Source organism: Macaca nemestrina, chromosome 1 (genome assembly GCF_043159975.1).
Source record: "Macaca nemestrina isolate mMacNem1 chromosome 1, mMacNem.hap1, whole genome shotgun sequence".
Taxonomy (NCBI): Eukaryota; Metazoa; Chordata; class Mammalia; order Primates; family Cercopithecidae; genus Macaca; species Macaca nemestrina.
In genome coordinates this window covers 231,390,377-231,411,236 of record NC_092125.1, presented here as the reverse complement: position 1 = coordinate 231,411,236, position 20,860 = coordinate 231,390,377, and the positions used below count along the sequence as shown (strand labels likewise).

The 20,860-nt window shown below is 58.1% G+C and overlaps 2 protein-coding genes across 4 annotated transcripts in view; one reads left to right on the top strand and one right to left on the bottom strand.

The window, feature by feature from the left end:
- The first annotated feature begins 4,837 nt into the window (after positions 1–4,837).
- On the top strand, positions 4,838–9,897 carry PRXL2B (peroxiredoxin like 2B). Of its 2 annotated transcripts, none has more exons than XM_011767239.3 (7): positions 4,838–5,100; positions 5,242–5,446; positions 5,890–5,941; positions 6,505–6,568; positions 6,646–6,741; positions 7,070–7,156; positions 7,526–9,897. In XM_011767239.3, exons 1-7 carry the CDS (start codon positions 5,038–5,040, stop codon positions 7,541–7,543), a joined length of 585 nt encoding a protein of 194 aa, XP_011765541.1. In that variant the 5' UTR covers positions 4,838–5,037; the 3' UTR covers positions 7,544–9,897. The 2 variants fall into 2 exon arrangements, with proteins under 2 accessions (XP_011765541.1, XP_011765540.1); XM_011767238.3 differs by having other exon boundaries at positions 4,874–5,100; positions 6,666–6,741; positions 7,038–7,156.
- Positions 9,069–20,860, bottom strand: part of LOC105496691 (membrane metalloendopeptidase like 1) — a 43,517-nt gene continuing 31,725 nt past the window's right edge. Inside the window, exons 12-24 of one of the 2 annotated variants that reach the window (XM_011767233.2) lie at positions 16,931–17,067; positions 16,491–16,584; positions 14,845–14,973; positions 14,275–14,373; positions 13,395–13,478; positions 12,909–13,012; positions 12,526–12,584; positions 11,956–12,075; positions 10,999–11,132; positions 10,821–10,886; positions 10,392–10,487; positions 10,015–10,091; positions 9,069–9,522 (exon numbers count right to left, since the gene is read on the bottom strand). In XM_011767233.2, coding sequence (XP_011765535.1) covers positions 9,423–9,522; positions 10,015–10,091; positions 10,392–10,487; positions 10,821–10,886; positions 10,999–11,132; positions 11,956–12,075; positions 12,526–12,584; positions 12,909–13,012; positions 13,395–13,478; positions 14,275–14,373; positions 14,845–14,973; positions 16,491–16,584; positions 16,931–17,067 — 1,299 coding nt within the window. In that variant the 3' untranslated portion in view covers positions 9,069–9,422. The remainder of the gene's footprint in view (positions 9,523–10,014; positions 10,092–10,391; positions 10,488–10,820; positions 10,887–10,998; positions 11,133–11,955; positions 12,076–12,525; positions 12,585–12,908; positions 13,013–13,394; positions 13,479–14,274; positions 14,374–14,844; positions 14,974–16,490; positions 16,585–16,930; positions 17,068–20,860) is intronic. The other variant, XM_071067651.1, reaches the window with a different exon arrangement.

Genomic DNA, 20,860 nt, shown 5'->3' with positions numbered 1-20,860 from the left:
ACAAGACGCATTAGTTGAAAGATCTAATATATGTGTATTGGGCTTCCCAGAATAAGAGGAAGGAAGGAAGGAAAGAATGAGACATCATTGTAAGACGGTGGTTAAAAAAAAGAATTCCCCGCTGGGTGCGGTGGCTCACGCCTGTAATCTCAGCACTTCGGGAGGCCATGGTGGGTGGATCACCTGAAGTCAGGAGTTCAAGGCCAGCCTGACCAACATGGTGAAACCTTGTCTCTGCTAAAATACAAAAGTTAGCTGGGCATGGTGGTGGGTGCCTGTAATCTCAGCTACTCCTGAGGCCGAGGCGGGAGAATCGCTTGAACCCAAGAGGCAGAGGTTGCAGCGAGCTGAGATCCAGCCATTGCACTCCAGCCTGGGCAACAAGAGCAAAACTTCATCTCAAACAAACAAACAAACAAATAAACAAAATAGAAGAATTCCCAAACTGATGAAAGATACCAACCCACAGACTCAAGAAGCCTAGTAGGACTTCTAGTAGGACTTCTGCTGCTGGCCACGATGCTGCAACTTGTCCGTGTAAAATAAACAACAGAGAGACCGGCTCTCTCAAACAAAGTTTACTGGGGGATGGCAGGGGATTGCAATCTGGGATATGCATGCTGTAGGGGACCGTACGTGTGTCTTTCTTTTATGGGTGAGATGAGGAAGTCTACACAGATTGTTTTGGAATAGACTTCACTGGGTACAGGAGCTTATTGCAGGGTTAGTGATCACTCACGGGTAACACAATTGTTGCTGGGGAGGCGTCTTCATAGGAGGAGCTGATCTGGAATGTTGTGTGCTGTCGGAGTCCCTGCAACAGTTCTCATCGTAGGCACCTGGGCATGAGGGACCTTTCCTTGAGGCTTCCCAGCTGCGTTTTGCTTGGGTCCTGACGTAAGTGACTCTGCCTTGGTATTGACAATTTTCACACAGTGGAGCCAATTTCCCCCGTTTGTGTGCCCTCCCCCAGTTCATATGCTGAAACCGAATCCCTAATGCGATGACATTATGAGGTGGGGCTTTGGCATGTGCTTAGGTGGGTATAGTGAGGGTGGAGCCCTCACGAATGGGTTAGTGCCCTTATTTATTTATTTATTTAATTTTATTTTATTTTGAGGTGAAGTCTCACTCTGTTGCCCAGGCTGGAATGCAGTGGCGCGATCTTGGCTCACTGCAAATTCCACCTCCTGAGTTCAAGTGATTCTCCTGCCTCAGCCTCCCGAGTAGCTGGGACTACAGGCACCTGCCAACACGCCCAGCTAACTTTTGTATTTTTAGTAGAGACAGGGTTTCACCATGTTAGCCAGGCTGGTCTTGAATTCCTGACCACAGGTGATCCGCCCACCTCAGTCTCCCAAAGTGCTGGGATTACAGGTGTGAGCCACTGTGCCTGGCCAGGGTTCGTGCCTTTAAAAAGGCGGTCCTGGAGAGCCCCCTCGTGCCTTCCGCCCTGTGAGGACACGGCATGAAGAAGCGATCTAGGAACCAGGAAGGGGTCCTCGCCAGACCCTGAATATGCCGGCGCTTTGATCTTGACCTCCAGCCTCTAGAAATGTGAGAAATCAATTTCTATTCTTTAAAAGCCACTCAGTCTGTGGTAGTTTATATTTTTTTGTTTGTTAAAATAGCAGCCTTAATAGACTAAGACACCCTCCCCGCTTCAATAGCTACTGAGTGGACAAGCTTCAATGAAATGACTGTTTTCACATATGTGGCACCAGGCAGCCTAGGGATGCCAGTGAAATCTCTGAGTAACTCCCTTTGGCCTCTGGTACTGGCAGCTTCTCCTGTTAAGAGGGCAGTCCTCCACAAGTGTCTCGTGCCCCCCACCTCTCACAGGGCCTGCCAGGAACGCAGGCCCTGAGTACCCTCCCCCATTTCTCAGGGTGGTTTGCCCTGAGAGTCCTCGAGGGACAAAGAGCAGCTTGCTCACTGCTTGCTGCAGAAACAGCCGACTCCCCCAGTGCAGGGCTCCTCAGTGGCCATGCAAACTCACTGACTGTGCAGCGCCCACCCAGGCCTACCCGCATGGTGTCCGTGGAACTTGGGGGCAAGGGGATAAGACCAAACACACAGGTGAGCACCTGCCTGCCATGCCGTGAATGACAAAGTCCTTTGTCTCTGACCCCGGAGTTTCATGTGTTCTGTCAGCATCCCTGCCGCAGTAACGGGCCAGCTCTTCCCTTGTAAGAAAAGCTAAAACCCAGTCCCAGAGCTGACACCACCTGGAGGAGGAAGCGCTCTTCCCTGCCCCTCAGACAGCCTCCTTGGCCACACGACTTGCTTTGGCCAGTGGCATGGGAGTGCAAGCGACACATCCCAGTTGTGTATGGCCACTGGGAGAGTGTGGCATGGTTTCTCCATCTCTCCTCCGTGTCCTCTCTTGGTCAGGAGAACGGCATGTTCCAGAGAACCACAGCTTGCTCAGCCTGGACCCCAGAATGAAGGAGGCATCAGGAGCTGAGCCACCCCGTGGCCAACAAGAAACGTGAGTGGGAGGGGAAACTTGGTTGCTGTGATCGACCCAGGCTTGCGAGTTGTTTCAGCAGCACAGCCTAGCGAGAGCCGACCAATACGTCATGGATGAAAGAAAGTCGACAGGCAGGTAGAAGGAGCTGCCTACTGAGCATGTCTACACTTTTCTGAATTACGTTGCACCTGAGTAAAAAGTAAGCAAACCTGTCTATTTACTTTAAATGATGTGTGCCAGTTATGCACAGCATGCAGAGTTAAGAAGGTGCCACCCCAATACAGGCTGCTCTGGCAGTCACTATTTGGAATTAAAGGCAGCTAAAAAAAAACAGGTGCAAAAAGACCATTCTGATCTCTCTTGTGTTTCTTAAAAGCAGAAGATGAAATTCCCGGGCGAAAGATGCTCTCCCTACACTAGAAAGCTCGGATCCTCAAGTATGAGAAGCTGAGAACCAGCAAATGCTATACAGTCCTTGATAAAATGCCTCTCACCTTTTCAGGCCCTCACATCATCTAGCTGCTTCCTGGAACCTCACTGTTCTCCGTCCAACTCAGCACACGAGTGACTGAGGCCGCTTCACTGAGTCTTCATTTCCTTAGGAGGGCTCCCGAGCCACATCCAACCTGAATCAAATACGTTGGCATGATGATCTGTCTTATCTTGATTTAACTCTTGGGCTCAGCCAGGACCTCAAAAGGATGGAGGTGGAGTTTTTCCAGGCCCTACATATGCAAACACACACACAGCATGTATCTGAGCGGCCACATGGGCTGGCCCTGCTGTTTTCTTACGGCTTCTCGGCCTCCCAGCCACCTTCTGCTCCGCAGCACTGGTGCTGGGAGGCTGCAAGCTCCTTTCCCACTCTCCTCTGCCCGCTGGCTTCCTGCGAGGCTCCTGCAGCGATGGCGCTGGTGGGAGATGCCAGGCGAGGAATTGATCTGGCATTCTTGTTTCTCGGTAGGTCTCTGAAAATGGCTGAATCCTGTCTGGGATCCCAGCTCCCAAGGAGGCGGCGCTTGCTCACTGCTTGCACAGCACAGCACGGTGGAGGGCCTCTCGTGCGCAGCCGGGGAAGGTAGATGGGCCCCTCCTGCCCAGCCCGAGACGGTAGAAGGGCATCCTCCTGCACAGCCCCAGACAGCAGAGGGCCCCTCCTGACCAGCCCGAGACGGTGGAGGCGCCCCCTCCTGCACAGTCCGACACGGTAGAGGGGTAGCCCTGGTCTCTGGGGGCTGCACTCCTGGGCTCTGGGGCTGCCACAGCTCCTCCCTCCTCGGGCTTCCCCTTCCTTGTTTTGCCTTTTGCCCTGACATAGGAACGACTTCCGTTTCCCTGTCTGGACCTTCACCACCCCAGGGCGAGGGCACAGGCGAGGGCAGCAGCACCCCCCCGGGCCTCCCATTATTTGGAATACAGTGTGGGGGCTCCCCCTTCCTTCTCCAGCCCGCCCAGGCCCCTGGAACTGTCCTGGGGAGTGAGGCCCCGTGCCAGGAGCACAGACTCTGCCAGGCCGGGCCCGCCCAGCTGGGAGCCCAGGCTGGGTGAACCTGTGACCCGGCCCTCATCCCAACTCGGTGATAAACGCTATCACAGGGCTGCAGTGGGGGAGGAACAGGATGCATCTGCCAGGCGCCTGACCCGCAGTGCACTTCTGGGAGCTGTGTTTATCTCCCCGGGGTCCATCTCGCCCCAAGGTTTGGGGGGTTAAAAGCTGATATACAACCGGCACGACATGAACAGTATTTTATGATTCAAGACAACGCGTCCATGTATAATTGAGATACCGCCGCATTTGCGGGGATTTTCAAGCGAAAACCAGACCACGTGGAAAGGCTAAGCCCTCGCACCCCCATTGCTGGGACCCCCGCCCCGCGGGAGACCCCGGCCCGCGGTCCCCTATGCCCGCGACCCCTGCGCTCACCCTCTCCCCTCAACCTTGAATCCAGCCCAGTTTCGCGCGAGCCCGCAGGGAGACCCCCGCCGCTCCCTGGACCACCCCTGGGTGCGCCTTCCCAGCCACCCCCCGGGACCACCGTGAGCCTGCCCCGCCTCCCGCCGCATTCCGCACAGGCGCATCGCGCGCCGAGGGTCGCACCGCCCAGCTCCGCCTGCTGCGCCAATGGCCGACGGAGTCCAAGTCTGGGCCCAACGGGAAGGCGGGGCTGGGGCGGGGCTAGGGGCGGGACCGGGACGCGGGACAGCAACCATCCAGCAAGGCCCGGATTGAGGAGGCGGGAGGGACCCAAGCAGGCGGACGCGGGATTTGGCGCCGCGATCTCGAGGCTTGGCCTGGAGTGCGAGGGGAAGCAAGGCGTGACTAGGGGCGTATCCGAGGAGGCGGAGCAGGGCTCGGGGTGCGGAGGGGCGTGGCCAGAGGCGTGGCTGGGCGCTCTGCGGCCATCTTGTGGGGGGGCCCGGGGCGGAGACGAGCCCGAAAGGGCGGGGCCTCGGCGGCAGCGAGAGAGGCGTGGCCGGGGCATCTCGAGGCGGGGCCTGGGGCTGGATCTGGGAACCAGAAGCAGGGAGCGGGGAGCTGGGAACCGGGGCGGGCGGCCGCGGCCATGAGCACGGTGGACCTTGCCCGCGTGGGCGCGTGCATCCTGAAGCATGCGGTGACCGGGGAGGTGAGACCGGGCGAGCGCAGGACGGTGGGCGCGTCCCCGGCTCTTGCCCGGGCGCCCTGGCAGCGATGGGGTGGTGGGGGCCGCGGGGCTGGGGCGGGACTGGGGGCCGTGGGGCGCGCCCCTGACCCAGCCGCCTGGCAGGCCGTGGAGCTGCGGAGCCTGTGGCGGGATCGCGCGTGCGTGGTGGCCGGGCTGCGGCGCTTCGGCTGCGTGGTGTGCCGCTGGATCGCCCAGGACCTCAGCGGCCTCGCGGGGCTCCTGGACCAGCACGGTGTGCGTCTGGTGGGCGTGGGGCCCGAGGCCCTGGGTCTGCAGGAGTTCCTGGACGGCGGCTACTTCGCGGGAGGTGCGTCCTGTTCCCCGACGCGGCGGCGCAGACACCCTTCCCTAAACTCAGGGCGTTCGGGGCCCTTTCTTGCCCAGCCCTGGCTCTTCTGTCTCCTGGAGTGGCCTTGATATGTCCACAGGTCAGCGTCCCTCGTCTCTCCCTGCCTCCCCGCCCCGCAGCTGGTGGCTGGGTGATGCCCTGCACAGACCTGAGCCTAGCAGCAGAGTCTGGGCGAGCTCTGCCTCGCCGGTTCCACCTGTCACCTCTGGGACTCAGCCCCTCTTCTGAGGGGAGGGGGTCACTCAGCCCTGTTTTACCTCTCCCGGCCCTGGGTGGGTGGGCTGAGCACGGAGGTGGGCAGAAGAACAGAGGGTCGGAAGGAGGAGGGTGATCCTTGGTGGTGAGTGGGTTGGGGGCTGGTTCCAGGCCTGGGGCACACATCTGTGGCTTCCGCTTTCCAGAGCTCTACCTGGATGAGAGCAAGCAGCTTTATAAGGAGCTGGGCTTCAAGCGGTGAGTGGGGACGGGCACCCTCAGGTCGCATGGGGCGGAGGGCCCAGGGGTGCCCACCACTCCCTGCCACCTCTTCTCCCTGCTGACAAGGCAGCTCTGGTGGCACTGTCGACCAGCCCTTCTGCCAGGCCTTCTCTTGGGTGCTGGGCGACTGTAACGAGCCACCTTGTCTAGGGCTTACTCTCGGTGTCCAGACCACCTCGGAGGTTGGAGCCTCGTGCCCCATCAGGGGCCATCCTAGCTTTCTGGTGTTTGTGCCACAGACTGCCTCCTTTGCTTGGCAGTTGCCAGCTGAGCCAGATCCCTGAGCACACCCAGCCTGCTCCATCCATGCTCCCTGCACCCTCTGTGGGCCCTTGGCCAGCAGCCACTGGGCTCGGTGTCCAACCTGCCGGTGGGCTAGGCTGGCTGCTGATCTGGCTGCCTGGGCCATCTCTGAGCCCTGGTGAGGTGAGTGGTGGGGTGGGGTGGGGCCTGACCTAGGAACTGGTCTGTGGACACTGGAGCAGGCTCTGGACCCAGGCTTCTCTGGAGTCTGGCCAAGCGACCTGGTGTCTTCGCAGGTACAACAGCCTGAGCATCCTCCCGGCGGCTCTGGGGAAGCCTGTGCGTGATGTGGCTGCCAAGGTTTGTGTGGGTCAAGGCTGTACAGGCCGGGGGGGTGGTGGGAGCTCCCAGGGGCCTTTCCTCTAGGATTGACCCAGGCTTTGCCCACTCCTGATAGGCCAAGGCTGTTGGCATCCAGGGGAACCTGTCTGGGGACCTGCTGCAGAGCGGAGGGCTGCTGGTGGTCAGCAAAGGTGGGTTGAGGGAGGGGCCCCGGCCACTGCCTCAGGGAGGACCTTGCTGAACTTGGTGGCCTAGCCCAGGCCCTCTCTCTGGCTTGTCAATCTCATCACAGCCCTTCCACCGCAATGTGGCCTGGTTCTGCATGTCTGCTGGGCTGAGCTGGGCTGTGGCAGAACAGCTCACTCATCTGGGTAGCTGAGTGCGGGATATGGCTGGCCAGGTCTGCCCCGCCTTCCCTTCTCCTGGTACGTGGCTTTGAGGTGCAGGCAGCCTTCGGGGCGCCCTGACTGCCTGCCCGCTGCTACAGGTGGTGACAAAGTGCTGCTGCATTTCGTTCAGAAGTCCCCAGGCGATTATGTCCCCCAGGAGCACATCCTGCAGGTCCTGGGCATCTCTGCGGAGGTCTGTGCCAGCAACCCGCCTCAGGTGAGCTAGGCCTTGGGGGCACTGCCTGCCAACCCACGCCCTGCCCCCAGGTCCCCTGGGAGGAGCACTGGGCCTCGCTGGGAGCTGAGTCACAGCACCTTGGGCGTCATGCCAATTGTGTCCTGGGATGTGGATGCTCCTGTGACCCCACTTGCAGAGGGGGGCAGGCTGAGAGGGGCCGAAGGGCAGCATGGCTGGATGGACAGGTACCGCGAGGCTGTCCTCAGAGGTGGGGGCGACACATGGTGGGCAGAGAGAGAGGCCTGTCCTCTCAGCCTCGGGAGGGCTGGGGATTGTCTGAGGGGACCCTCTCAGGCATTTGCCTGGTCCAGTGTCCAGCGGCCCCATGGGCCCCTGCTGTCCCCGCAGTGTGACAGGGAGGTGTGAGGGAGGCGAAGGCCCTGGCCTCTGAGGATGTGGACGGCGGCTGCTGCCCTGGGTGAGCTGGAAGTCCACGTGGAAGAACCGTTGTGCAGTTGCTGGGCCGGGATGCCGAACCTCTCCTGATCCGCCGGCAGCAACCAGCCGTTAAAACTGCAGTTCCTGGCCGGGCGCGGTGGCTCAAGCCTGTAATCCCAGCACTTTGGGAGGCTGAGATGGGCGGATCATGAGGTCAGGAGATCGAGACCATCCTGGCTAACATGGTGAAACCCCGTCTCTACTAAAAAAAATACAAAAAACTAGCTGGGCGAGGTGGCAGCGCCTGTAGTCCCAGCTACTCGGGAGGCTGAGGCAGGAGAGTGGCCTGAACCCGGGGGGCGGAGCTTGCAGTGAGCTGAGATCCGGCCACAGCACTCCAGCCTGGGCGACAGAGCGAGACTCCGTCTCAAAAAAAAACAAAACAAGAAAACACTGCAGTTCCTGGGCACGCACTGCTTCACAAGCGCCGAGCCCTGCATCCTCCATAGCTCCCGCCTCGCTCACTGTTGAGGCCCTCGGGGCGGGCAGGGTAGCTGTGAGTCCCAGGTGTCATCTTCCTGCTTTGCGAGTGTCTCTGGAGACCTTGGGCCTTTGGCCTGTGGGGCACTGGGGATGGTAACCTCACTGCCCTGTCAGTCCCTTCAAAGGCGACAGACCCGAACCCACGTCAGGAGAGGAGTGTGGGGTCAGCTGCAGCGGGGTCGGGGTCAGTGCCGTGTCTGGTGGGAGCCACACAGGAGAGTTGGGTTTTCAGGGCAGAGTTGGGCTTGATTCCACCTGGTGGGGTGGGTAGACCCTGGAGACTCTCAGGTGATGGGCCAGCCTGCCCCAAGGCCCTTTACTGATGTCAGAATCATTGTTTGTACCTGCTGGGGATGGCCTGTGGGGCGGCCGGCCTGGGAGGGTCTTAGTCCAGTTAGGTATGTCCAGCTTCCTGGCCACCTTCCCTTGGGGATCCTAACAGGCCCAGAGCAGAACCCCTTACCTCCCAGGTCAGACTGCCTGCTCAGGCCCTCCCCTCGCGTGCAGGCCGGTGACAACAGCAGCCCTCCCTGCACTCCCTGGTCCAAACCTGGGGCCGCTGTGGGCTCCTGCGGGTCACCCGGCTCCCCTCCCGCCCCAACCCCACCCTCTCAGTGGCCATTTACAAATGCATAGCAGGTGACCCACCGCGTCCCTTTGGTTCAGCCCCTCCTCTGGTTTTCAGTTACACAAAGCTAAATGTCAGGTTCCCAGCTGCAGCTCTCTGGGTCCCCCGATGCCCCAGCGGGGCTCCCCGCATCTGAATGTGTGGTCCCTGGGGGGGGCACTTGGGGGCATCCTGGTCACTGCTGGCCCTGGCATTGGACCCTAGGAGACTTGACTGGAACTGGCTCCCTCCCCATCAGCTCCCAGCTGTCATTCTCCCCCCATCCCCGGGCAGCTGTTGTGCCCAAGGCCACTGCCACCTGTCTGCCCACCCTGGTCCCTCCCAGACAGGCAAGGCCTCTGATTTCTTTGAAACATTTACTTAGCTCAAGTCTGAAGCTGTGGATATTGGAAGACAATGCACCTTGGAGGGTGGGCAGGACACAGTTGATCGTCTCTATAGGGCTGTGACAGGGGCGCTGAGCCCCGCGGGTGTCCGTAGAGGGGACTCTGGGCCAGGTACTGCACTGGACACTGCTCATCCCTGGGTGTCGGGCAGGTGGCTGCACCCTAGGCCAGGTGCGGAGGCCTGGCAGGCAGGCTTGGCATGGTCGGCCGGGCCGGGGCACATGCTGGGTCGCCGCTGGCTGCACCTTCTCCGCACAGATGCCTCGGAGCAGCGGGTGGGCGTGGGCCGCGCAGTGCGGCGGGGCCTTGGCTACCACACGCGGCATCGCTCCTTGGGGTGCATGGGGGTGCCCTGGGCACAGTGGAACGTGTCTGCAAAGGCGGCCAGGTTCTGCAGTGACCCCAGTACCCTGTGGGTGGGCGGGTGTGACAGCAGGAGCATTGCCATCTTGGACAAACACGGTCATTTTAAGTTCCCCGTGATTAAAAACCAGCCCAAAACATCAGCCTAATGGCTCATGTCAGTATGACCAGAAACATTTCAACTGTGAGATAAACCCCCATCTGACCAGAAACATGCCAATCCCGAGAATAACCTCCCTTACAACCAGAGATATTCCAATTCTGCAATAAAACTTTCCTTCACACAGAAACATTCCCAGCCTGTGGTAGGCTCCCCCTTCCTAAACCCTTAAATACCCTTAGTCGGTAAGAGAATGCTCTTGGCTGAAATTGGCCAGAAGCCCCTCTCAGGTTGATTCTCAAAATAAACCTGTCTTTGCTGAGCCGCTTTTTGTGCTTTCTTCTTTAACTCTTACAGGCCACTGGGGTGGGGGTGAGGGGGTTGTGGGTGGCAAAGGGGTTGTGGGTGGCAAAGGGGTTGTGGGTATGGGAGCACTTGCCTGTACTTCAGGGGACTGTGGACGTCTGTCTTGATAGATTGGATGGCGAACTCGGGCCGGTAGGACCCACACCACACCTGTGGGCGTGTGGGGGGGTGTGGCTACAGGCGATGGAGATGGGGTGGCCAGGAGGGGTGGGGGAGGGTCTCCACTATCCCCAGGCTGCCCCTTCTAGGGTGGGGTGAGGGGAGCCAGCAGGTGCCCCCCTCCTCCCATCAGCATTGGGATCCTCTCCAGCTCCCACCCCCTACCCCTCATGCTTTTCCCCCAAGGGGCTTTGCACGCTGGGTTCTGGTCCCTGGAGGCAACCCAGGGCGGGCCCTCCAGAGATGAGTGGGGAAGCATGGGGATGGTGGGAACAGGACTGTGGCTGCCACCTGGGCATAGCTGATGAAGAAGAGTTGCTCATGGGTGAGATCCAGGCCGGGCAGCTGCTGGTCCTTGCCACCTTCTGCCATCCACTTGAGGTAGGCCTGCAGGCACCGGATGGGAGCTGGGCTCAGGCCTGCCAGCCTGGACTCCAGAACCCTCAGATCTCAGGGCAGAGCAGAGATCTGGCTCCAGGACCTACCCCTGTGGGGGTCCTGCTGCTGCAGGGACTTTGTGCAAGGGCCCCTTGCACACTCCATGGATGAGTGCTCACCACTTCAGTCACTCAGAGACCCCTGAACTGGGCTCTAGGGGGGATCCCTGGCCAGGCAGCCCACTGCATGGTGCTCATCCTGAATGAGCCCCTGATGCCCCCTCCCCTGCCATGCTAACACCCCCTCCCCTGCCAGACCCCACCTTGCCCTGCCAGGCCCCACCTTGTAGGCTTGTCGCACCCCTCCGTTGTCGGCAATGTTTTCCCCAAGGGTGTTGAATCCGTTCACCTGCGCACAGGAGACAGGACTGAGGCAGCCCCTGCCCGGACTCCCCTCTCCCTCAGGGCCGGGGCTGGGGATCCGGTCCCCCTGCAGCCTCGGTGCTGGTGGCAGTGCTCACGTTCTGTTCGTCCGCCAGGTCCCAGGAGTAGTTGCTGTACTGGTAGATCATGCACTCTGACTGCTCCCGGAAGTGCTGGGTGGAGAAGTTACTCCACCAATCCATCATGTTGCCGTTCTTGTCGAAGTTCCGGCCTGGGCAGGGGCAGAGGAGGGCTGCCCACATGCCCCTGGCTGCACTATGCTCAGCCCCACGGCAACCACTGTGCCTGGCCCGTCCTGCAGCCAGCCCCAGTACGGAGAGCCCATGGTCTGAGCAGGCACGGGCTCCAAAGAGCAGCAGCTGCCTGGGGCTACACAGCCCCCAGAGAGGGAGGGCTTCAGTGGTCTCCCATGCCACCCCCTGAGGCTAGGGCCTAGTGCCTGGGTCCTGTGGTCTCGGAGGCATCATGGTTTAAGGGCTCCTCTTGTGATGCCCAAACTGTAAACCCCAGGTGAGGGGAGCACGTGGTCCCTGGGGACACAGGGCTGCCCATGGAATGTCCCGATGGCCGAGCCACAGGGGAGAACCAGCTGGGGCCCCTGTCCCAGGCAGGGCAGTCCCCACCAAGGGGCAGAGGTCAGCATGGCCATGGCGGGGGTGACACACTCCCCTGGCGGAGGATGCCGGCCGCCTGGAGAGGCTCCCCAGGCTGGGATCTGGGCTTCACTGCTGTGCTGGGCGGTGTCGTCATCCCCATGTCACAGGCCGTGGGAGGGAAGTGCCCAGTGCCAGGTGGAGTCAGGGTCATGGGCTGGAGTCCCTGGGTCCCCTCCGCCATGCTGGGAGTCAGTGCCCCCAGACAGGGCCCCAGCCTGGCATTCAAGGCCTGCTCTGCCCCCACAGCTCCCTGAGGACCTGGCCTCGGTGTCCCCACTGAAACCACGAAGGGGTTGCATGGAGCGCCCCCAGGCCCCTTCCCAGCTGCTTCTCTGCGGAGAGGGGAGGGCGTGTGTGGTTGGAGGGGCGGCCTCTCACCATTGTCGTCAAAGCCGTGCGTGATCTCGTGCCCGATCACCATCCCAATGCCTCCGAAGTTCAAGGCTTGTGGCTGCTCCTTGCTGAAGAAGGGGGGCTGGAGGATCCCGGCAGGGAACACTGATCCCAAGGGTGGGACAAAGAATAAACTGTGAGCAGATGCATCTCCTGTGTGCCAGGCTCAGGGATGGCACCGCCAGGGGTTCTCACACTTGATCCCACAGACAGGCAGGCAGAGGTCAGGACCCCCTCAATTTACAGATGAGGACAGGGAGGTTCAGAGGCTGGGCGGGCTCATGCCTGGCAGACCCAGGACCTCAGTCCGGCCTCCTCCCACCATCCTGTTCTGTCCACAGGAAAGGCTCCATGCCGCTTGCCAAGTCCCTCCCTGAGCCCCTGATGGGCATGGGAGCGAATGTTCCCCATGGGGGCAGCAAGGGGTGATGTAGGAGAGCATTCCGAGAACAGGCTGGGGTGCCCCCAGGAGAAAGGGATGGGCAGGGGGCTGCAAGCTGCCCTTCAACTCTGGCACCAAAAGGCTTGGGCGGGCGGGGAGGGGGAGGAACTTACCAATCTGGTTTCGGTTTGGGGAGTAGAACGCATTGACCACCGCCGCCCCGATGATCCAGCTGTGATAGACAAACCGGTCTCTGGGAGCCGCCTCTCCGGGGACCCTCCCTCTGGGCTCTCTCTGCCTCGGTGGACCACAGCCCAACCCGGCCACACCAGTGGAGGGGCCGAGGCCTATCCCAATATCTGGTTCCTTCCTGGGGTCCCTGAGGAGGAGGCGACTTGGGCCCCAGAAAGCAGAGGGTGAAGATGGGCCCAGTGACTGCCCCCCTGAGCTGGCACTGGACCCCAGCCATGCATCGTCTCCCCGCCTGGCAGGTAGCCCTGTATGCCTTCCTGGCCACTCCGTGGGCCCCCCATGCCGTGCCAGCGATGCCACTCACAGATTTGGGTCCACCTTTTCCCGAAGCTTCCTGAGGCTCCGCTGGGCGCCCACCTTGAGGTTCTGCAGACTGTTCTCAAAGTACAGGTCCTCTGAGAAGTTCAGCTATGGGAGAGGTGCAGTCACTGCCAGATGCTCGGGCTGGGCCCTCAGAGGGGCAAGGGGAGAGGTCTCGGGTGGTTGGGGAAGGACTTCAAGCCTCGCCAGGCGTCTGCACGCGGACAATTGGCTGTGGGTGCAGGTGGGTGGGGCAGCCCTGGCTGTGAGCATTTACGTGACTCTGAGCAAGTCCCTCATCCCTCCAAGCTTCAGTTTCCCCATCTGTACACTGAGAGTAGTGCTGGAGCCACCACCCTAGGGCTCGGTGAGGATAACTATGTTAGCATCCAGCAGGAGGGCGCAGGGCTTGGCACAGAGGATGCCCCAGGAAATCAGGGCCCATGTCCACGGTGTAGGGGGCGGTTTAGGGCTGGGGTGAGGGGCGTACGTTGGAATACTCCTCGTCCAGGCGCCTGTCCGTCTCCTCCAGGATGTAGTCAGGGTGGCCGATCTGCTCCCGGATGCTCATGGCCTGAGTGGGGAGGAGGGACTGGTCAGTGGGTGCCCCACTGCGTATGGGGTCAGCCCTGGGACCGGTCAGTGAGTGCCCCACTGTGGGAGGGGTCGGCCCAGGGCATCCTGGCTGTGTTATCCCTGTCCTGTGGGTGAGGGACTGGGGGACTCCGGGACTTGGCTCTCACCTTGCAGTCTCTGGGGAGGTTTAATGGGGACAGAGCATTGAAGGCTCCGCCTACCTGACCTAGAACCCAAAAGCCCATCAGGGGTCTGGCTCCGCCCACCTGACCTACAGCCCAACAGCCCGCCAGGGGCCTGGCTCCGCCCACCTGACCTACAGCCCAACAGCCCGCCAGGGGCCTGGCTCCGCCCACCTGACCTACAGCCCAACAGCCCGCCAGGGGCCTGGCTCCGCCCACCTGACCTACAGCCCAACAGCCCGCCAGGGGTCTGGCTCCGCCCACCTGACCTACAGCCCAACAGCCCGCCAGGGGCCTGGGTGGGGGCAGGGGCCCTGGAGGGGTCACTTGGCTGCCGTCTGTCACTTGGGTAAAGAGGGGCTTCTGGTGGGTCTGACCCTCACTCCCGAGGCCACTGCTACCCCCGCTGGCTCCTGGGGGGCACTGTGGATGTCCCAGGCCTAGCTTCCCACCCCTGCCTGCTTTTCCTCAGCTCCACAGTGGACGAGTGGTCCTGTCTGTGCCTCCCAGGGCTGCCTTCTCCCCATGGGGGCTGTCAGGCGGCTTTGTCGGGGCAGTGCTGCCCGTGCCCAGATCCAGTCGGGGCTGCCCCAGCCTCTGCGAGCCATGTACCTTCTCCTGCGCCTTCTTCTTGGACTCCTCGTCCATCCAGCCCAGCTCGTCCAGCGTCTCCACAAACACTGCCCGCACCTTGTGAATGAGTTCTCTGACCTGGGAAGCAGGCATGGCCCTCGTGTCCCAGACTTATCTGGAGGGCAGATGACCAACCTTCAAGGGCTTTGGGGAGGTCTGGTCTGAGCCTTGCCGGGGCAAGGCCCTGGGCTGCCCAGCTGTGGGCCTCTCGGGTGAGGTGTGGGGCTGCTGGGGGGACGAGATGACCACCCAACTTCAGGGTCCTCCCTGCTGGGCTGTGGGTCCTCATGGGCCTGGGGCAACTTGTACCACCTGTGCCTTTCCCAGCTGAACCTGCAGGGCCCAGGAGTGGGGCCCAATGGTCGGCTGGGGTCAGGGGCATGGGGGCCGGCACAGCTTCCCTTGGCCTCCCTCTGTCTGGTGCGCTGGAGCAAGTGTGGCTCTCCCAGGGGCCTCTAGGCCTGGGCAGGGTGGGAGTCCCAGGGCAGGGAGGCTCAGCGTCCCTGCGGAAGGCTGGCCCCAGGTGGGCCATGGATGAGGGGTGCCCACCATGCTCTTGCTGTCTCCAGGGAACGCCTCCCTGACGTAGAGGGAGCCCACGGCGTTCTCCATATTGCTGTTGACGTAGCCCACACACTCACGCCAGCGTACCTCCTCCACCATCGTGCCGAACAGTGCCTGGCGGGGCCACCCGTTCATCCCACCGGCCCCCACGTCAGCCTCGCCAAGCCTGGCATGGGGCCCTGGGCTTACGGGGTGAGCAGACCCACCTATCCTCAGACTCAGGGTGCCCCGGGGCCAGCAGGGGGCATGGGATGGTCTCAGCCTTGCCTCTGGGTGCTGCAGTGGCAGAGGGAGGATGGGCATGCCCTTGTGATTGGGGGACCTCCCCCGACTGAGAGCTGGGCCTTTACCCTGGGGAGCTGGGGGGTTCCTCCCCAGTCCCTGTCCTGGCTGTCTGGCTGGACTCTGCTATCCAGGACTCCAGTCCCAGTCCCAAGGCACTGGGATGGCGCTGAACCCAGAGCAAGGCCTGGGACCATGTGCCTCTCAGCCACCAGCTCCCAGGGCCCTGGTCTCCCCATTGTTGAAGCAGCTGTGAGAACACCTGCTCATCTGTCCCCAGGGACACAGGGGCACGAGACTATGGACCCCAGACTCAGGCAAGCCCAGGGAGCGCTCTGCCCAGCGTCCTGCCACACCTTCTGGGCTGCAGGACCTCCTGCCGCCTAGGAAAGGGAGGCAGCCCTTTCTGCCTCCCCAGAAGCTCCTAGACTCAGTGCCCCACTGACGCTTGGCTCACAGATGTCTCTGAGCCCCCATGGCACCAGGAGGCTTGACTTGCCCCCAGTTTGCCTCTGCCTCAGTCTCCCCATTGCAGTGGGGGCCTCTGTCCCTCTCATTACTCCAGCAAAGGTCTTGAGAGTCCCGACTCCCCTCTGCCCTTAGCCCCCGTACCCAATCCCTCAGCTGCTGTGGCCAATACCTCCCCCGCGTCTGTCTGTCTGCCACCACCCTGGCCAAACCCGCCACCTCACCTGGGTGACCACATTGGCCTCCATGCTGACACTGCCCCCTACCCAGCTCACTGTCTTCAGAACAGCCAGAATCCCGCTAGGGCCTCCCTGCGGTTCCCTGTCTCCACCCTCACCCCAGCCGGGAGCAGCCACAGTGACTACAGAGCAGGAAATCTGACCGAGCCTCTGCTCTTAGCACCCTGGCGGTTTTCAGACAGGGAGTACAACCCAAACCGGCTGCTGTGGCCCACAGCCGCAGTCACCTCACCTCCCTCCCTGCCCTCTTCTCCTTCCTGTCCCCTGCTGACCCCGGGTCTGGCCCCCTGGTCCCTGCCTGCTCCTGCCTCTGGCCTCTGCACTGGCACTGGCTGTTTCTTCTCTCGGGAAATCACCCTGCCTTCTCTTCAGGCCTTTAAGGTCTCAAATGTCACCTCCCCGGAGCAACGCTCCCTGCCCTCGTCCCTCCCTGCCTCCGCACCACATCATGCTCTGTGGTTTTGGCAGAGCTGCGTTCTGCCCTGTTGACCGCTCATGGTTGACCAGCGTAGGCGCCTCGCCCTGCCTCGTCCATGGCTGTGACCCTGGTGTGGACCTCGGTACCTGCCCACAGCTTATGCTCAGCATCGTGGCCTGAATGAATGAGTGCTGGGCCAGGCTCCGGGTGGGGCAGGGGCTCACCTTGCGGTAGTTCACTCGTGTGTCCTTGAATCTCTGGCTTAGGCTGCCAATGCGGTCCAGCACCAGACGCCAGACCAGGTAGTTCTGTATGGTCCTGGGGGCAGAAGGTAGAGGGTGAGGGGGAGAACAGGTGAGAGGTCTTTGCAAGGGAGGAGATATGGCCTAGGGCCCTTGGCCAGCACGTTCCACCCCAAACAGAGAGTTACGGGTGCTGGAGAAAACCTCCTCCAAGATCCAGCCCATCTGCCCCGGGTGCTTGGGATGTGACACATCTTTAATGTAAGGCTCCACTGGTCACTAAAGCTTAACCCGTCATGTCCCACACCCCTCAGGGCAGATGCTTCATAGGGTCCCCTCCTGGGAGCAGAAGCTGTGTTGGGGAGGATGGGAGAGCAGGGGCAAAGATGCTGAGGCCTTTGGAGACCCTCCCTGGGCCTCACCTGGCTGAGTAGGTGTCGATGATGTTTTCAAGGTTCTGCAGGTAGGGGATGCCGTAGACCACCACTTCCTCATCTGGCAGCAGCTTGATTTTGACAGAGGATAGCACAGTTTGTATGAACAGAGTCCAGTTAAATCCCTGTGGATAGAGGAAGTGGGGAGAAAAGAGGGAGAGAGAGAGGGAGAAACAGTTCCTGCGAACCTAAGAAACCCAGCCCCCATTGAAGAATGTTCAAGGAATAAGAGAGAACGTGCAGGTAATCAGAATCAGGAAAGGGTGCGTGACATTATCACAGAGCCTACAGCTGTAAAAACCCAAGTGATCATGCAGATATATGTGAAAGCCTAAGTATAATAGGCAAGTTCCTAGAAAAACACAACTTAGCAAAAACGACAAAAAAAGAAATAGAAAATATGAATAGTCTTCTAGGTTAAATAAATGGAATCCTTTCATTTAAAAAATTTTCAAAAAGAAATTTCCAGACCCATCTGGCTTCACCAGTGGATTCTATCTGACATTTAAAGAAAACTGCCAATCGTACTAAAACTTTCCAGAGATGAGAAAATGCTTTTCAACTTGATTTATGAGGCCAAGAATAACCTTAATACCAAAATAGGATATTATAAGCAGAGCAAATAATAAACCAGTCTCATTTATGTCATAGATACAAAAGTTCTAAGCAAAATATTAGCAAATAGAACCTAGCCATACTCATACAAAATGCCATAATACCTCACAGCTGAATTAGATTTATTCAAGGAATACGAGTTCGGCATAACATTTGAAAATCAAATCATTTTAATCCACTACGATAACTGAATAAAGGAGGAAAGTCACATGATCATTTCAACAGGTGCAGAAAAGGCATTTGATAAAATCTGCTATCTATTCATAATAAAAACGCTTGGCAAATAAAAATAGAAGGGGCCAGCCACAGTGGCTCACGCCTGTAATCCCAACACTTTGGAAGACTGAGGTGGGTGGATCACCTGAGGCCAGGAGTTCAAGATCTGTCTGGCCAACATGGCAAAACCCTGTGTCTACTAAAAATACAGAAATTAGCTGGGCATGGTGGCACACGCCTGTAGTCCCAGCTACTTGGGAGACTGAGGCAGGAGAATTGCTTGAACCTGGGAGACAGAGGTTACAGTGAGCTGAGATTGCTTCACTGCACTCCAGCCTGCGTGACAGAGCAAGACTCTGTCTCAAATAAAAAAAAAAAAAAAAAGGAAGAAAGAAAAAAAAGAAAAATAGAAGGAAAGTTCTATAATCCGATAAAAGAAATGTATGAAGCAGCAGCAACAAAACTCCATAGCAAACATAACTTTTTTAAAAATTTATTTTTGAGACAGAGTCTCGCTTTGTTGCCCAGGCTGGAGTGCAGCAGCATGATCTCAGGTCACTGTAAACTCCGACCCCTGGGTTCAAGCAATTCTCCCGCCACAGCCTTCCTAGTAGCTGAGATTACAGACATGTGCTACCACACCTAGCTAGTTTTTTTTATTTTTAGTAGAAACAGGGTTTCACCATGTTGGCCGGGCTGGTCTCGAGCTCCTGACCTCAGGTGATCCACCTGCCTCGGCCTCCCAAAGTGCTGGGATTACAGGTGTGAGCCACTGTGTCCAGCCAAACATAAAATTTAATGGTAAGAATGTATGTGCTTTTCTTCTAATGTCTACTATCATGACATCAGCATTACGCTCAAAATCCTGGCCAGTTCAGTAAGAGCAAACATGAAATAAAGCCAGTAAGAACTGAAAGAGAATAAATAAAACTGGACCAGGTGCGGTGGCGCATGCCTGTAATCCCAGCACTTTGGGAGGCCAGGGCGGGAGGACTGCTTGAGTGTAGGATTCAAGACCAGCCTGGCCAACATAGAGAAACCCTGTTTCTGAAAAACAAAAAACAAAACGAAAAATCAGCCAAGGCATGGTGGTGGTGAATTCCTGTGGTCCCAGCTACTCAGGAGGCTTGAGCCCAGGAGGTCAAGGCTGCAGTGAGCCATGACTGTGCCACTCCACTCCAGTCTGTGTGACAGAGTGAGACCCTGTCTCAAACAAAAACAAAAACAAAAACAAAAAACCCAAGCCCCCTGTTGTTTTTCACAAATGATACGATTTTGTTTATTCTACAAATAAACAACCAGAATTAATAAGTGCATTAAGACTGCATATTTACAAAGTCAGTATTTCCATATGTCAGCAACAAATAAGATAACTTCAAAATGATTCTATTTACAGTAGAAAACCAAACACCTGGAATATATCGAATAAAATATGTATAAGAACTTGACATTGAAAGTTTCAAAAGTTATTAAGAAAAACTGAAGCATAAACGGAAGCATATACCATGTTCATGGATTGGAAGACTCGGCATTGCAAAGTCTTCCCCAAATTGATACAGAGATTCAAAGTGATCCCTATCAAATTTCTAGCAGGGTTTTCTCTTTGTGTGTGTGTGTGTGTATGCAAATGGCAGGCTAATGTTAAGTTTTATATGAATATGCAAAGGACTGAGAATTATCAAGACACTCTTGAAGAACAAAGTTGACATACGTACTCTACTGACTACCAAGACATTATAAAGCTGAAGGAGTGAGGGGGTAGGGGTTATCACTTGGGTAGATAAAGAGACCGGTGGGGCAGAAGAGAGTCCAGAAATACACATATGGGCCCACACAAAGACACACAGGGACACCTGATTTATAACACAGAAAGCACCAAGACCAGGGACTCACAGGGGGCTCTTTTTAATAAATGGTGCTGATTGACTGGAAATCCATAAGAAAGAAACAATTCCTACATCTCACTGCTCATTAAAAAAGTCAACTCAAAGTAGATTGTAGACCTAAGCAACCTTGAGGGTAGGCAAAGAGTTCTTTAGCAGAACACAAAGAATACTAACCACGAAGAAGAGATCTGCACACGTTTGCTAAGTCAATAAATTGGACCATTTAGTAGCCTCCTTAAAAACAAAGAAACTCTTATGAGAATAAAAAAGCAAAGCTGCCCAGTGGGGAGAACATTTGTACACATAAGCTGACCAAGGAGTCACATCTAAAATAGGTAACTCCAAGAAGCAATAAGAGAAAGATCGCCCGATAGAACAAATGGGCAAGACTCGAACAGACATTCCACAAAAGGGAACGACATTGGCCAGTTGACAGGAGATGGCGTTTAACCTTATCTGCCCTTGGGGAAAGCCACGTTGAACCCAGATGAAACCCCACTACACAGGTGCACAAATGGCTAAGGTGAGGACGGACACCACCCAGCACGGGCGAGCATGTGGCACCAGCCGCTGTTGGGGAGCGCACATCCCTGGATGACTCTGGGGAAAGACGGTGCCTGTTACTGTTGAACAGATGCGTGTGCTTCGACCTAGCAATTCCAGTCCCACCCACTTGCCTGCCACAGGCACACACAGGCATGGGCACGACAGCGTCACTCAGAAAAGGCCCAGAGACAGCACAGTGGGACCCGAGTTGTCGCATGTTCTTAGAGTCAGAGGCCACTCAGCAATCGAGAGGCCACGTCAGGGACCGGCCTCCCTCCAGGGAGAAGTCAGGGTCTCTTCCTAGAGTCAGAGGCCACTCAGCAATCGAGAGGCCACGTCAGGGACCGGCCTCCCTCCAGGGAGAAGTCAGGATCATCTTCTCCAGGGAAGGAGGCGTGCACAGGGGCTAGGCAGGGGCATGTGGGGGCTTCTGAGATGTCAGTGGTCACGTATGTCTTGATCTGAGGATCTGAGAGGTGGTTGTGTGGACGTGTTCACTTTGGGGCAATTCTGAACATCATAAACGCATTGTAAACTAAATGTCCCCAAACCCTGGGCTCCTGGACGCTCCCCTGAACCTGCCATTGTGATGTCTCCACAGCAACCTCAGGCCGTCTGAGTTCTCTCCATATTTAGTCCGTTTGCAAACCCTGTT

Coding starts and splice junctions, on each gene's coding strand:
- PRXL2B (XM_011767238.3), top strand. CDS start 5,038: ATGAGCACGGTGGACCTTGCCCGCGTGGGCGCGTGCATCCTGAAGCAT. Junction 5,101..5,241: donor AGCATGCGGTGACCGGGGAG/GTGAGACCGGGC, acceptor GCCGCCTGGCAG/GCCGTGGAGCTGCGGAGCCT. Junction 5,942..6,504: donor AAGGAGCTGGGCTTCAAGCG/GTGAGTGGGGAC, acceptor GTGTCTTCGCAG/GTACAACAGCCTGAGCATCC.